Below are 14,240 nucleotides of genomic sequence, written 5' to 3' on the forward strand. Positions count from 1 at the left end.
TCCTTGTGTGGCTGTGCCTGGCCTGCAGGGCACGGGGATGTCATGAGGGCTACAGGCCCCTGACGAAGAGGGTGGAGAAACACCAACAGCCTTGGACTGCTCCAGAGGAGCAAGAGCTGCCAGGAAGGGGCTAATGAAAGGGAGAGTCCCCAGGCTGAGGAGGGCAGGATATGGTCCAGCTGCACCTGTGCTCAGTGGGGTGGCTCTTCCTGGAGCACAGTGGTGACACCTCCACAGAGGGGTTGCTGGGGATCAGGGGAGTTTGAGGGGATCAGGGAGTGGTGTAGAGCCTCTGGGAAAGGTTTCCCTGCAGCTGCTTACTGCCTGTACCTCAGTGCCCTTCTCCAGGGGCAGTGCTGTCTGCCACCAGGTTCCAACCCCCCCAAAGACAGGAGATGGATCAAGAGCAGTGCAGGGCTGGGGCTGTGCCTCGTGACCCAGCAGCAGCTGGCAGGGAACCCCCTGTGCAGGAGGGAAGCTGCTCTGGCCTCCCCATCCATCAGCAGCTCCAGCCTGGCCAGATGAAGTGGATGCTGTTGCTATGGTGACAGTGCCCACGGAGGAGGAATGGGCTCTGGTGTTTTCCTCACGTACAGGGATGCTGGGATCCGGGAGGGTGCTGGGCAGGATGAGGCTGGGGGGCAGGAAGCCCTCTCTGGTGTCCCCTTTCTGCTGGGGACCCCCCCCCAGGCTCTCCCTGGCAGGGGCACCAGGTGTGTGTCTGATCTCAGCCAGGCTCTGCGGAGCCCAGAGACAAACCTCTGTGTTCTGCTGCCCACCCCAGCTGGTGCTGGGTACCCACTCCAGCCCCCCTGTCCTGCTGCCAGATGGGACCTGGGTGCCTGCACTGGCAGCGCCCTGGGGAGGCTGAGCTCTGGCAGCAGCCTCATGACCCCTCTGAAAGGGTCCTGAAGGGGGCCCTGAAGTCAGGTCAGAGCTTTCCAACACACACATTGGAAAGTCCCAGCTCAGTCTGCAGGGGCCCTGCCAGCCAGAGACAGTGACTGGGGTTACAGGTGGGATTGCTCTTTCTTTCCCCCCCAGGGTTTTTCAGCCCAAGGCATCATCCTTACAGACTGATGACATTCTGGGAGGGGGAGGCACTGACAGCCAGCCTCAAGTGAAAGAAGGAAGGAAGGGAGGCAACAAGTCTCAAGCTGTGCCAGGGGAGGTTTGGACTCGAGGTGAGGAGAAAGTTCTTCACCGAGCGAGTCGTTCGTCATTGGGATGTGCTGCCCAGGGAGGTGGTGGAGTCACTGTCCCTGGAGGTGTTCAAGAGGGGATTGGATGTGGCCCTTGGTGCCATGGTCTGGTCATGAGGTCTGTGGTGACAGGGTGGACTTGAGGGTCCGCGAGGTCTCTTCCCACCTTAGTTATACTGTGTGATACTGTGATACTGTAACAAAGCTCTCTTCATGCAGAGGAGCCCCTGGCATCCCAGCCCTTCCTTTGCCCGGAGCCTGCTCGGGGTGAGTGTTGCTGAGTAAGTGCTGAGGGGTTCATGGCTACCTCTCCAGCATGTCTTGGGTCATGCTCCCAGCCCCAGCAGCGCTGGGCTTGCTGCAGGACCTGGTAACCAGGCTGGCCTGTGGCTGGCTCAGGTGATGAGGAGTTGCAGACAGACTTTTCCCCTAATGTCCAACCTACACCTCCCCTGGTGCAAGCTGAAGCCTTTTCCTCTTGCCCCATCGTTTGTTCTTTGGGAGCAGAGCCTAACCCTGACCTTCTTTACTGATCTGCCACTGCCTGCCCTCACTGGTGTCTCCTTAACCTGGGGTGAAGAGCGCCAAGCCACAGTCCCAGCTGCGAGGCAGAGCTGAGCAGGCAGGGCTGAGCGGGCAGGGCTGAGCGGGCAGGGCAGAGCGGGCAGAGCTGAGCAGGCAGAGCTGAGCGGGCAGGGCTGAGCAGGCAGAGCTGAGCGGGCAGGGCTGAGCGGGCACAGCTGAGCAGGCAGGGCTGAGCGGGCATGGCTGAGCGGGCAGAGCTGAGCAGGCAGAGCTGAGCGGGCAGAGCTGAGCGGGCAGGGCTGAGCGGGCAGGGCTGCGCGGGCAGAGCTGCGCGGGCAGGGCTGAGCGGGCAGGGCTGAGCGGACAGAGCTGAGCGGGCAGAGCTGAGCGAGCAGAGCTGCGCGGGCAGGGCTGAGCGGGCAGGGCTGAGCAGGCAGAGCTGAGCGGGCAGGGCTGAGCAGGCAGAGCTGTGCAGGCAGAGCTGAGCGGGCAGGGCTGAGCGGGCAGGGCTGAGTGGGCAGGGCTGAGCAGGCAGAGCTGAGCGAGCAGAGCAGCGCGGGCAGGGCTGAGCGGGCAGGGCTGAGCAGGCAGGGCTGAGCAGGCAGGGCTGAGTGGGCAGAGCTGTGCAGGCAGGGCTGAGCAGGCAGGGCTGAGTGGGCAGAGCTGTGCAGGCAGGGCTGAGCAGGCAGGGCTGAGCAGGCAGGGCTGAGTGGGCAGAGCTGTGCAGGCAGGGCTGAGCAGGCAGGGCTGAGTGGGCAGAGCTGTGCAGGCAGGGCTGAGCAGGCAGGGCTGAGTGGGAAGAGCTGTGCAGGCAGGGCTGAGCAGGCAGGGCTGTGCGGGCAGGGCTCAGCGGGCAGAGCTGAGCGGGCAGGGTTGAGCGGGCAGAGGTGAGCGGGCAGGGCTGAGCGGATAGAGCTGAGCGGGCAGGGTTGAGCGGGCAGAGCTGAGCAGGCAGAGCTGAGCGGGCAGAGCTGAGCGGGCAGGGCGGAGCGGGCAGGGCGGAGCGGGCAGGACTGAGCGGGCAGGGCTGTGCAGGCAGAGCTGAGCGGGCAGAGCTGAGCTGGCAGGGCTGAGCTGGCAGGGCTGAACGGGCAGAGCTGAGAGGGCAGAGCTGAGCTGGCAGGGCTGAGCAGGCAGAGCTGAGCGGGCAGGGCTGAGCGGGCAGGACTGAGCGGGCAGAGCTGAGCGGGCAGGGCTGAGCAGGCAGAGCTGAGCGGGCAGGGCTGAGCTGGCAGGGTTGAGCTGGCAGAGCTGAGCAGGCAGGGCTGAGCAGGCAGGGCTGAGCGGGCAGGGCGGAGCGGGCAGGGCTGAGCGGGCAGGGCTGAGCTGGCAGGGTTGAGCTGGCAGAGCTGAGCAGGCAGGGCTGAGCAGGCAGGGCTGAGCGGGCAGGGCGGAGCGGGCAGGACTGAGCGGGCAGGGCTGTGCAGGCAGGGCTGAGCGGGCAGAGCTGAGCAGATAGAGCTGAGCGGGCAGGGTTGAGCGGGCAGAGCTGAGCAGGCAGGGCTGAGCGGGCAGGGCTGAGCAGGCAGAGCGAGCGGGCAGGGCTGAGCGGGCAGAGCTGAGCGGGCAGGGCTGAGCGGGCAGGGCTGAGCAGGCAGAGCTGAGCGGGCAGGGCTGAGCGGGCTGGGCTGAGCAGGCAGAGCTGAGCGAGCAGGGCTGAGCGGGCAGGGCTGAGCAGGCAGAGCTGCGCGGGCAGGGCTGAGCAGGCAGGGCTGAGCGGGCAGGGCTGAGCAGGCAGAGCTGAGCGGGCAGGGCTGAGCGGGCAGGGCTGAGCAGGCAGAGCTGCGCGGGCAGGGCTGAGCAGGCAGGGCTGAGCGGGCAGAGCTGAGCGGGCAGAGCTGAGTGGGCAGGGCTGAGCAGGCAGGGCTGAGCGGGCAGGGCTGAGCAAGGCAGGGCTGAGCAGGGCAGAGCTGAGCGGGCAGGGCTGAGCAGGCAGGGCTGAGCGGGCAGGGCTGAGCAGGCAGAGCTGAGCGGGCAGGGCTGAGCGAGCAGAGCTGAGCGGGCAGGGCTGAGCAGGCAGAGCTGAGCGGGCAGGGCTGAGCAGGCAGAGCTGAGCGGGCTGGGCTGAGCAGATAGAGCTGAGCGGGCAGGGCTGAGCAGGCAGGGCTGAGCGGGCAGAGCTGAGCGGGCAGGGCTGAGCGGATAGAGCTGAGCGGGCAGTGCTGAGCAGGCAGAGCTGCGCGGGCAGGGCTGAGCGAGCAGAGCTGAGCGGGCAGGGCTGAGCGGGCAGGGCTGAGCGGGCAGAGCTGAGCGGGCAGGGCTGAGTGGGCAGGGCTGAGCGGGCAGGGCTGAGCAGGCAGAGCTGAGCAGGCAGAGCTGAGCGGGCAGGGCTGAGCGGGCAGACCTGAGCGGGCAGGGCTGAGCGGGCAGAGCTGAGCGGGCAGGGCTGAGCGGGCAGGGCTGAGTGGGCAGGGCTGAGCGGGCAGAGCTGTGCGGGCAGGGCTGAGTGGGCAGGGCTGAGTGGGCAGGGCTGAGCAGGCAGAGCTGCGCGGGCAGGGCTGAGTGGGCAGGGCTGAGCGGGCAGAGCTGAGCGGGCAGAGCTGAGCGAGCAGAGCTGCACAGGCAGGGCTGAGCGGGCAGGGCTGAGCGGGCAGGGCTGAGTGGGCAGAGCTGTGCAGGCAGGGCTGAGCAGGCAGGGCTGTGCGGGCAGGACTGAGCGGGCAGAGCTGAGCGGGCAGGGTTGAGCGGGCAGGGCTGAGCGGATAGAGCTGAGCGGGCAGGGTTGAGCAGGCAGAGCTGAGCGGGCAGAGCTGAGCGGGCAGGGCTGAGCGGGCAGGGCGGAGCGGGCAGGGCTGAGTGGGCAGAGCTGAGCGGGCAGGGCTGAGCGGGCAGGACTGAGCGGGCAGGGCTGTGCGGGCAGAGCTGAGCGGGCAGAGCTGAACAGGCAGACCTGAGCAGGCAGGGCTGAGCGGGCAGGACTGAGCGGGCAGGGCTGTGCGGGCAGAGCTGAGCGGGCAGAGCTGAGCAGCCAGGGCTGAGCGGGCAGAGCTGAGCAGGCAGGGCTGAGCAAGGCAGGGCTGAGTGGGCAGAGCTGAGCGGGCAGGGCTGAGCAGGCAGGGCTGAGCGGGCAGGGCTGAGCAGGCAGAGCTGCGCGGGCTGGGCTGAGCAGATAGAGCTGAGCGGGCAGGGCTGAGCAGGCAGGGCTGAGTGGGCAGAGCTGAGCGGGCAGGGCTGAGCGGGCAGAGCTGCGCGGGCAGGGCTGAGCAGGCAGAGCTGAGCGGGCAGGGCTGAGCGGGCAGAGCTGAGCGGGCAGTGCTGAGCAGGCAGAGCTGCGCGGGCAGAGCTGAGCGGGCAGGGCTGAGCAGGCAGGGCTGAGCGGGCAGGGCTGAGCGAGCAGAGCTGAGCGGGCAGGGCTGAGCGGGCAGGGCTGAGCAGGCAGAGCTGAGCGGGCAGGGCTGAGCGGGCAGACCTGAGCGGGCAGGGCTGAGCGGATAGAGCTGAGCGGGCAGTGCTGAGCAGGCAGAGCTGAGCGGGCAGGGCTGAGCAGGCAGAGCTGCGCGGGCAGAGCTGCGCGGGCAGGGCTGCGCGGGCAGGGCTGAGCGAGCAGGGCTGAGCGGGCAGGGCTGAGCGGGCAGGGCTGAGCAGGCAGAGCTGAGCGGGCAGGGCTGAGTGGGCAGAGCTGAGCGGGCAGGGCTGAGCGGGCAGGGCTGCGCGGGCAGAGCTGCGCGGGCAGGGCTGAGCAGGCAGAGCTGCGCGGGCAGAGCTGTGCGGGCAGGGCTGAGCGGGCAGAGCTGAGCGGGCAGGGCTGAGCGGGCAGGGCTGAGCGGGCAGAGCTGAGCGGGCAGACCTGAGCGGGCAGGGCTGAGCGGCAGAGCTGAGCGGGCAGGGCTGAGCGGGCAGGGCTGAGCAGGCAGGGTTGAGCGGGCAGAGCTGCGCGGGCAATGCTGAGCGGGCAGGGCTGAGCGGGCAGAGCTGAACAGGCAGAGCTGAGCGGGCAGAGCTGAGCGGGCAGAGCGGAGCGGGCGGGGCTGAGCGGGCAGGGCTGAGCGGATAGAGCTGCGTGGGCAGGGCTGAGCGGGCAGGGCTGAGCGGGCAGGGCTGAGCAGGCAGAGCTGTGCAGGCAGAGCTGTGCAGGCAGAGCTGAGCAGGCAGGGCTGCGCGGGCAGAGCTGAGCGGGCAGGGCTGAGCAGGCAGAGCTGAGCGGGCAGGGCTGAGCGGATAGAGCTGAGCGGGCAGGGCTGAGCGGATAGAGCTGAGCGGGCAGTGCTGAGCAGGCAGAGCTGCGCGGGCAGGGCTGAGCGGGCAGGGCTGAGCGAGCAGAGCTGAGCGGGCAGAGCTGAGCGGGCAGGGCTGAGCGGGCAGACCTGAGCGGGCAGGGCTGAGCGGGCAGTGCTGAGCGGCAGAGCTGAGCGGGCAGGGCTGAGCGGGCAGGGCTGAGCAGGCAGGGCTGAGCGGGCAGAGCTGCGCGGGCAATGCTGAGCGGGCAGGGCTGAGCGGGCACAGCTGAGCGGGCAGAGCTGAGCAGGCAGAGCTGAGCGGGCAGAGCTGAGCGGGCAGATCTGAGCGGGCAGAGCTGCGCGGGCAGGGCTGAGCGGGCAGAGCTGCGCGGGCAATGCTGAGCGGGCAGGGCTGAGCGGGCAGATCTGAGCGGGCAGAGCTGCGCGGGCAGGGCTGAGCGGGCAGAGCTGCGCGGGCAATGCTGAGCGGGCAGGGCTGAGCGGGCACAGCTGAGCGGGCAGATCTGAGCGGGCAGAGCTGCGCGGGCAGGGCTGAGCGGGCAGGGCTGAGCGGATAGAGCTGCGTGGGCAGGGCTGAGCGGGCAGGGCTGAGCGGGCAGAGCTGAACAGGCAGACCTGAGCAGGCAGACCTGAGCGGGCAGAGCTGAGCGGGCAGGGCTGCGCGGGCAGAGCTGAGCGGGCAGGGCTGAGCAGGCAGAGCTGTGCAGGCAGAGCTGAGCAGGCAGAGCTGAGCAGGCAGACCTCAGCAGGCAGACCTGAGCAGGCAGACCTGAGCAGGCAGGTTTGCGCAGGCAGAGCTGCGCAGGCTGTGCGTTTGTGAGCAGCTTTACTCAGCGGCAAGCCAGGGCTGCCCTCTAGTGCCACTGTCCTGCACTGCCTGTGTCCCCCTGCCTCTGCCAGGCACACTCCTCGGAGGTCTCTGACCGGCTGCAGGGGCACAGTCCAGAGGCCAGATCCCACCTGAGAGCTCAGTGCCGTTGCCCAGTTTAATGAGGGCCAGAAGGATGATCCAAGGGCTGGAGCAGCTCTGCTGTGAAGGCTGAGGGAGCTGGGGGGGTTCAGACTGGGGAAGAACCTGGGGGGACCTCAGAGCTGCCTTCCAGTACCTGAAGGGATGCTACAGGAAGGCTGCAGAGGGACTGCTCCTGAGGGTGTCTAGAGCCAGGCCAAGGGGAAATGGTTTGAAGCAGAGGGAGAGCAGGGTCAGAGTGGAGCTTAGGAAGATGTTCTTCAGTATAAGGGTGGTGAGACTCTGGAATAGGCTGCCCAGAGGCTGTGGATGCCTGCTCCCTGGAGGTGTTCAAGGCCAGGTTGGAGGAGGCCTTGGGCAACCAAGTCTAGTGGAGAGGTGTCCCTGCCCATGGCAGGGGGGGGGGGGTTGTTGGAGCAGATGGTCTCTGAGGTCCCTCCCAACCCAAGCCATTCTATTGTCTGAGTGGCAAAATGGGGGCAGTGGGGAGTGTGTAAACCAGAGCAGCAGCTTGTGATGATGGCTGCAGAGGTCAGGATGACCCCAATGCTGCCCCAATGGGGCACAAGTAAGTGGGGAGAGTGGCTGGCTGGCAGAGTAGAGGCTGATGATGGTCAGTGGGAGGCTCTAGAAGTGAAAGAGCCTGACGTTAGCCTGAGGGTCAGGCTTTGGAACAGGCTGCCCAGGGAGGTACTGGAGTCACCATCCCTGAAGGTGTCCAAGGAACAAGATGTGGCACTCTGGGACATGGAGGTGTTGGGTAGAAGGTTGACTTGTTGAGGTCTTTCCCAACTTTAATGACTGTATGGATGGTACCTGCACAAAGATGGGAGGGGGAAATGTTAGGTCCCTTTTCCAGCTCTGGAGCTGCACTTACCATGCATGGAACTGCTAGGGCAGGTCCCGGGGAAGCCATGAAAATGATTAGGGGGCTGGAGCACTTCTATGAAGACAGCTGGGGTTGGTCCATCTGGAGAAGGGAAGGACCCAGGGAGATCGTAGAGCAGCCTTCCAGTACCTGAAGGGGGCTGCAGGAGACCTGGGGAGGGACTTTCTCAAAAGGCAGGGAGTGATGGTTTTGAGCTGGAAGAAGTTGGATTTAAGTAGGGTATTAGAAAGGATATTCCCCAGGATGTGGTGAGGCACTGGCACAGGTTGCCCAGAGCAGCTGTGGAGGCTCCAAGTCTGGAAGCGTTGAAAGCCAGGTTGGATGAGGCCTTGAGCGACCTGGGCTGGTGGGAGGGGTCCCTGCCCATGGCAAGGGGTTGGAGCTGGATGATCTTTAAGGTCCCTTCCAACCCAAACCATTTTCTGATTCATTCTCTGGAGGACACAACCCTCCAAACCCCAACTGAAAAGGGCCAGGAACATTCCAAACCAAGTCACCACCCTGGGGGAGGGGGAGGGGGAAGGAACAGGACGTGGGCTGCCCAGGGAGGTGGTGGAAGCCTCATCCCAGGCTGGATGTGGCTCTGCTGTAGTGTGAGGTGTCCCTGGCCATGGCAGGGGGGTTGGAACCAGATGCTCCTTGAGGTCCCTTCCAACCCTAACAACCCCATGATCCTCTGTGTTTCAAGGTGGTTGGGGATGTGGTGCTTGGGGCTCTGGTTTAGGGGTGAGCCTTGCAGAGCAGGGCTACGGGTCGGCCTCGGCGATCCTATCCTGGGGCTCTTTCCCAACCTGACTGTTTCTGGGATGACTCAGGGACACAGAAACTCTCCAAGCAGACCAGGAGTCAACTGGATTAAAAAAAGTGTATTGGACATCCAATACAAAATAATAAACCATGAAGTTGTGAAAACAAAAAAAAGCCATTGAGTACACAGCAAACACTACAGAAAAGCAACCAAAAAAGAAAGGAAGGCAGGAAGGAAAGAAAAAAAGAGCTGTACAGCGAGGGAGACAGCTACAGCACTCCTCCAAACAATCCTGCATGGGCAGCAGAAAGCAAGATCCAGGGCTGCCTGGGGGGGGCTTTTGTGTGGCTGTTGGTTGGTTTGTTCCCCTCCCCTCCCTCCCCCCTCCCCCCCAGCTGAGAAGCTGTCGCTCTGCAGCTTGACTCTGACACTACAAGGATACACGAGGCCCCCAGACTGTAAAAATCACAGGGTAGGGCCAGAAACAGGAGCATTAAAACGGGGAGTGGGGGGTGGGGGAGGCTGGGGGGGGGGGGAGGGTAAGTGCAATACAGGTTGTACACTGAATACATCTTTTTTTTTTTGTCGTTTTTCTTTTAATCAGTTTTAGCCTTAAAAAAAACCAACTTTGAACAGTTGTTTTCTCATTAAAAATATTCCCCCTCCCCCTGGCCCTTCCCTCCCCAACTTCAATGACAATATTAACATTCATGGTGGTGTACATCAGGACTATTCACAAAGACCCCCACCCCCACCCCCCCCCCCCCACCCCCAGCTATGAACACTGTGTCTGCAGGATGCTTTTTTATCTTTGGGTAGAGGTAAAGAAAACCAAACCAAGAGGCAAAGGAAAATGTAGATCCCCCTCCTGCTGTCGAATTGTCCTAGTTACATAGATCCTGGAGCTTCTTTTGCCCTGGACTGGATTGGTTTAAAAGGCTAAACCTCAGTTGTCCAGGTGGCCCAGGGTGCTCTGAGTCCTTTGAGTCCCCCTCCCCCCCCCCCCACACCCCCTCAAACAATAACCCCAGCAAATGGCCTAGAAATGACAACACAAATCGACCAGGGAAAGAGAGGAAGGGAAGAGCCCAGCCCCAAACCCCTGTTCTCTTCCAGGGTGACCCGTCAGCTCTCCCTGAGCAGGGCCCAGAGCTTTAGCTTTTAGTCAAAGGCATAAAGGAGGCACAGTGCTTGGGGGTTTTGAAAGGGGAATTGAAGCAGCTGCCAGCACTTCCTTCTCAGCTCCCACCTTGGCCAGCCTCCTAGCAGAGGCTGTTCCCTCCTGCTGAGCTTCCCAGAGCACAAACCCCACAGCTCAGGAGGAAGAGAGCCTCCAGCTGAAGCAGCACTGCCTTTTGAATTCCCTTTTGTCATAGGGAGGGAACTTCTTAGCTGAGGGACCTGGGGTTAAGGTGGAGGAGGCTCAGGGGAGACCTTCCTGCTCTCTCCAACTCCCTGAAAGGAGGTTGGTGGGGGTTGGTCCCTTCTCCCTAGTAACAAATAATAGGATGAGAGGAAACCACCAGGGGAGGGTTAGGTTGGAGAGGAGGAACCATTTCTTTGCTGCAAGAGTGGTGAGAGACTGGAAGAGGCTGCCCAGGGAGGTGGTGGAGTCCCCATCCCTGGGGGTCTTCCAGAAGGATGTGGCCGTGGCGCCTGGGGACCTGGTTTAAAGGCCACAGTGGTAGTGGGTCACCAGTGGGACTGGATGATCTTGGAGGGTTTCTTCCAACCAACACAAGTCTATGATTCTGTGACAGTGAAACAGCAGAGGAGTTCAGCAGGTAGCTCGTTAGGGCACTGGGGCTTAATCCTTACCTACCATCCAGCCCCACCTCTCCTATCGGCTGGCAGTGCCAGGCCATCGCACACGAAGGAAGAAGCCTTTTTCTTCCCCCTCCTTCCCGAGTTCCCTTCCAACTTCCTCTCCAGACAGACTTGTGACCAGCACCTGAGTCACCACTTCTGGTTTGCTGCTTTCCAAGTGACAAAAAAAAATACACCTCTCTTTTTTTTTTTGCTGTGATTTCTGCCTTGCTTCCATCTCTGAAGAGCCCCCAGGAGAAGGGACCTGGCGGGAGAGAGACTGCACTGGGGTTGGACTTGACCTGCTGCCTTGCTGCTGAAGGATCCTGTGGCCATGTGGTGGTCTCAAAGTATGCCATGGTGTGTTGCTGAGATGTCCACAGCTGTCTGCTGCTGGGAGGTCCAGGGAGCTCTAAGCTAAGCAGGGAAGTTGCTGTGCTGAGCCCTCCAGGAGCGCTGGGGCTGCACTTCACTGTGCCAGGGTGAGACCTTTAAACTAACAACAGAGCAGCTGGTGCCAAAAGGAGCTGTGGCCTCACCTGGACATCTGGAGCCCTACTTCATGGGAGGGTTTCTTTTAATGCTTCTAAAAAGGAGATTCTCAACCCAGGTTGCTAACCAGGGACACCTCACACCGCAGCAGGTTGCTCACAGCCACCTCCAGCCTGGCTGCGAACACCTCCAGGCAGGAGGCTGCCACCACCTCCCTGGGCAGCCTGTGCCAGGCTCTCACCACCCTCCTGGGCAACAACTTCTTCCTCACAGCCAATCTGAATCCCCCCAAGTCCTCTCCCTCCCTGGCACCCCAGAGCAGAGGGGCAGGATCCTCTCCCTCCACCTCTGGCAATGGGCACTGGCAGCCCAGAAGGCTAAGGGCAGCTCAGCTGCCCTTGGCCTTCTGGGCTGCCAGTGCCCATTGCTGCCTCCCTGTCCCATGCCTGATTCCTGCCCCCCTTAGAGGTCTCTCAGACCCCTATCCCTCCCTGACACCCTCCAAAGTCCCTCCCCAGCTTTCTTGGAGCCCCCTAGCATCTCCTGGAAGGCCACCATGAGGTCTCCTGGGAGCCTTCTCCTCTCCAGCCTGCCCAACCCCCAATAATGGACAACGAAACCTCGCCCTGGGCCCGTTTGGATTCTCCCCATCCCCCTCCCTCAAAACATTGAAACTGCACCCCAAAAAAAAAAGGACACAAAACCACCCCAAAAAAGGGCAACAACTCAAACTTTCCCCAATTACAGCTTGGTGAAATCTCACAGTGATGGGGGGGGGGGGAGGGGAGAGGAGGGGAAGGGGGGGGAGGGGGAGGGGGAAGTCAGCCTTTTAATAATTAGAATATAAAAATAACAACAACAACAACAACAATAATGAGGAGGAGGAGGAGGAGGAAAAAAGCTTACAGAGAGCAGTGCAGCATCCCAAAGGCCATGGATTGACTGCCAGGAGGGGGAACATCCTCCTCTGCAGGAGGGAATCAAACCCAGCCCCAGCCCCAGCCCGCCCTGGCAAGGAGGTTATTCCACACACAAGGAGCACAAAGCAGTCAGAGGTCAGTCTAGGCTCGGGGCAAACAGGAGGCTCTCCCTCTTTGTGTGTGTGTGTGTGGAGGGGGGGGAGGTGTTTTTTTTTCCCTTTTTCTGTTTTTTTTTATTACAACTTTTTAACCTTTTTATTAAAAAAAAAAAAAAAAAGGCAAAAGAAAAAAAAAAATTAACCAAGCCACAAATAAAATTGTACAGAAATGTCCACTGCTGAGGGCAGGGCACCCACACCACTGAGACAAAACCTGACCAGGGAAAACCCACAACAACCCAAGGCCACCTTTTGCTTTTGCCTTTTTTGCTTGTTTTTCCTCTTTGTTTCTCCAGGCTGGCTGCAGGGCCCCCTCCAGGCTGGCTGCTGGCTGCAGGCCCCCTCCAGGCTGGCTGCAGGGCCCCCTCCAGGCTGGCTGCTGGGCCCCCTCCAGGCTGGCTGCAGGGCCCCCTCCAGGCTGGCTGCAGGGCCCCCTCCAGGCTGGCTGCTGGCTGCTGGCTGCTGGCCCCCTCCAGGCTGGCTGCTGGCTGTGGGCCCCCTCCAGGCTGGCTGCTGGGCCCCCTCCAGGCTGGCTGCTGGCTGCAGGGCCCCCTCCAGGCTGGCTGCTGACTGTGGGCCCCCTCCAGGCTGGCTGCTGGCTGTGGGCCCCCTCCAGGCTGGCTGCTGGCTGTGGGCCCCCTCCAGGCTGGCTGCAGGGCCCCCTCCAGGCTGGCTGCTGGCTGCTGGCTGCTGGCCCCCTCCAGGCTGGCTGCTGGCTGTGGGCCCCCTCCAGGCTGGCTGCAGGGCCCCCTCCAGGCTGGCTGCTGGCTGCTGGCTGCGGGCCCCCTCCAGGCTGGCTGCTGGCTGTGGGCCCCCTCCAGGCTGGCTGCTGGGCCCCCTCCAGGCTGGCTGCTGGCTGCAGGGCCCCCTCCAGGCTGGCTGCTGACTGTGGGCCCCCTCCAGGCTGGCTGCTGGCTGTGGGCCCCCTCCAGGCTGGCTGCTGGCTGTGGGCCCCCTCCAGGCTGGCTGCAGGGCCCCCTCCAGGCTGGCTGCTGGCTGCTGGCCCCCTTCAGGCTGGCTGCTGGCTTTGGGCCCCCTCCAGGCTGGCTGCAGGCTGCTGGCCCCCTCCAGGCTGGCTGCTGGCTATGGGCCCCCTCCAGGCTGGCTGCAGGCTGCTGGCCCCCTCCAGGCTGGCTGCTGGCTGTGGGCCCCCTCCAGGCTGGCTGCAGGCTGCTGGGCCCCCTCCAGGCTGGCTGTGGACCCCCTCCAGGCTGGCTGCAGGGCCCCTCTAGGCTGGCTGCAGGGCACCCTCCAGGCTGGCTGCAGGCCCCCTCCAGGCTGGCTGCTGGCTGTGGGCCCCCTCCAGGCTGGCTGCAGGCTGCTGGGCCCCCTCCAGGCTGGCTGTGGACCCCCTCCAGGCTGGCTGCAGGGCCCCTCTAGGCTGGCTGCAGGCCCCCTCCAGGCTGGCTGCTGGCTGTGGGCCCCCTCCAGGCTGGCTGCTGGCTGTGGGCCCCCTCCAGGCTGGCTGCTGGCTGTGGGCCCCCTCCAGACTGGCTGCTGGCTGTGGGCCCTGCCCTGTCCCACCCTGCAGGCTCTCTGCAGGTTTGTGGAATTCAACTTGGCCACGACCTCACTGCAGGACAATGAGAGGTGAGGTCCCCCAGCGCTGGCTGCTGGCTGTGGCTGCTCTCAGGGTGTTCTCCTTCCTCTTTCTGGGGTTTCTTCTCCTTTGTTTTGTTTTTTTTTCTCCTTTTTTTTTTTTAATTTTTACATTTTTCTTTTTTTTTTTTTCCTTTTCTTTCTTTCTTTCTTTCTTTCTTTTTTTTTGTGTTACCTCTGTACAATTCCTTGTGTTCCAAGGCTGAGTCCCAAGACTTGTGAAACTGGAGTCATGTCCTGGTGCAAGGTGGTCATGCTGTAGTGATGGCATTAAGGTCCTTCATCAGTCCTTCCAGGTGGGCCATCTCTTTGGTCAGCTCGTCAGGCTCGTAGCTCTGGGGGAGACAACACAGCAGTGGTGAGCAGGGGCCTGGCCCCCTTCACACAGCCACCACATGGCCACCACACTGCCACCACACGGCCACCACACGGCCACCACACTGCCCCCACACGGCCACCACACGGCCACCACACTGCCACCACACGGCCACCACACGGCCACCACACTGCCACCACACTGCCATCACACTGCCACCACACGGCCACCACACTGCCACCACACGGCCATCACACTGCCACCACACGGCCACCACACGGCCATCACACTGCCACCACACGGCCACCACACTGCCACCACCCGGCCACCACACTGCCACCACACTGCCACCACACTGCCACCACCCGGCCACCACACTGCCACCACACGGCCACCACACGGCCACCACACTGCCACCACACTGCCACCACACTGCC

General features: G+C 63.1%; 1 protein-coding gene across 1 annotated transcript in view; it reads right to left on the bottom strand.

The window, feature by feature from the left end:
- Nucleotides 1-13,652: 13,652 nt before the first annotated feature.
- NEO1 (neogenin 1) overlaps nt 13,653-14,240 on the bottom strand; it is a 326,802-nt gene continuing 326,214 nt past the window's right edge. The window contains exon 28 of the mRNA XM_054168810.1: nt 13,653-13,822. Within this exon, the coding sequence (XP_054024785.1) occupies nt 13,739-13,822 (84 nt within the window). The 3' untranslated portion in view covers nt 13,653-13,738. The remainder of the gene's footprint in view (nt 13,823-14,240) is intronic.

The sequence above is a fragment of the Dryobates pubescens genome, chromosome 17 (assembly GCF_014839835.1).
Source record: "Dryobates pubescens isolate bDryPub1 chromosome 17, bDryPub1.pri, whole genome shotgun sequence".
NCBI lineage: Eukaryota > Metazoa > Chordata > Aves > Piciformes > Picidae > Dryobates > Dryobates pubescens.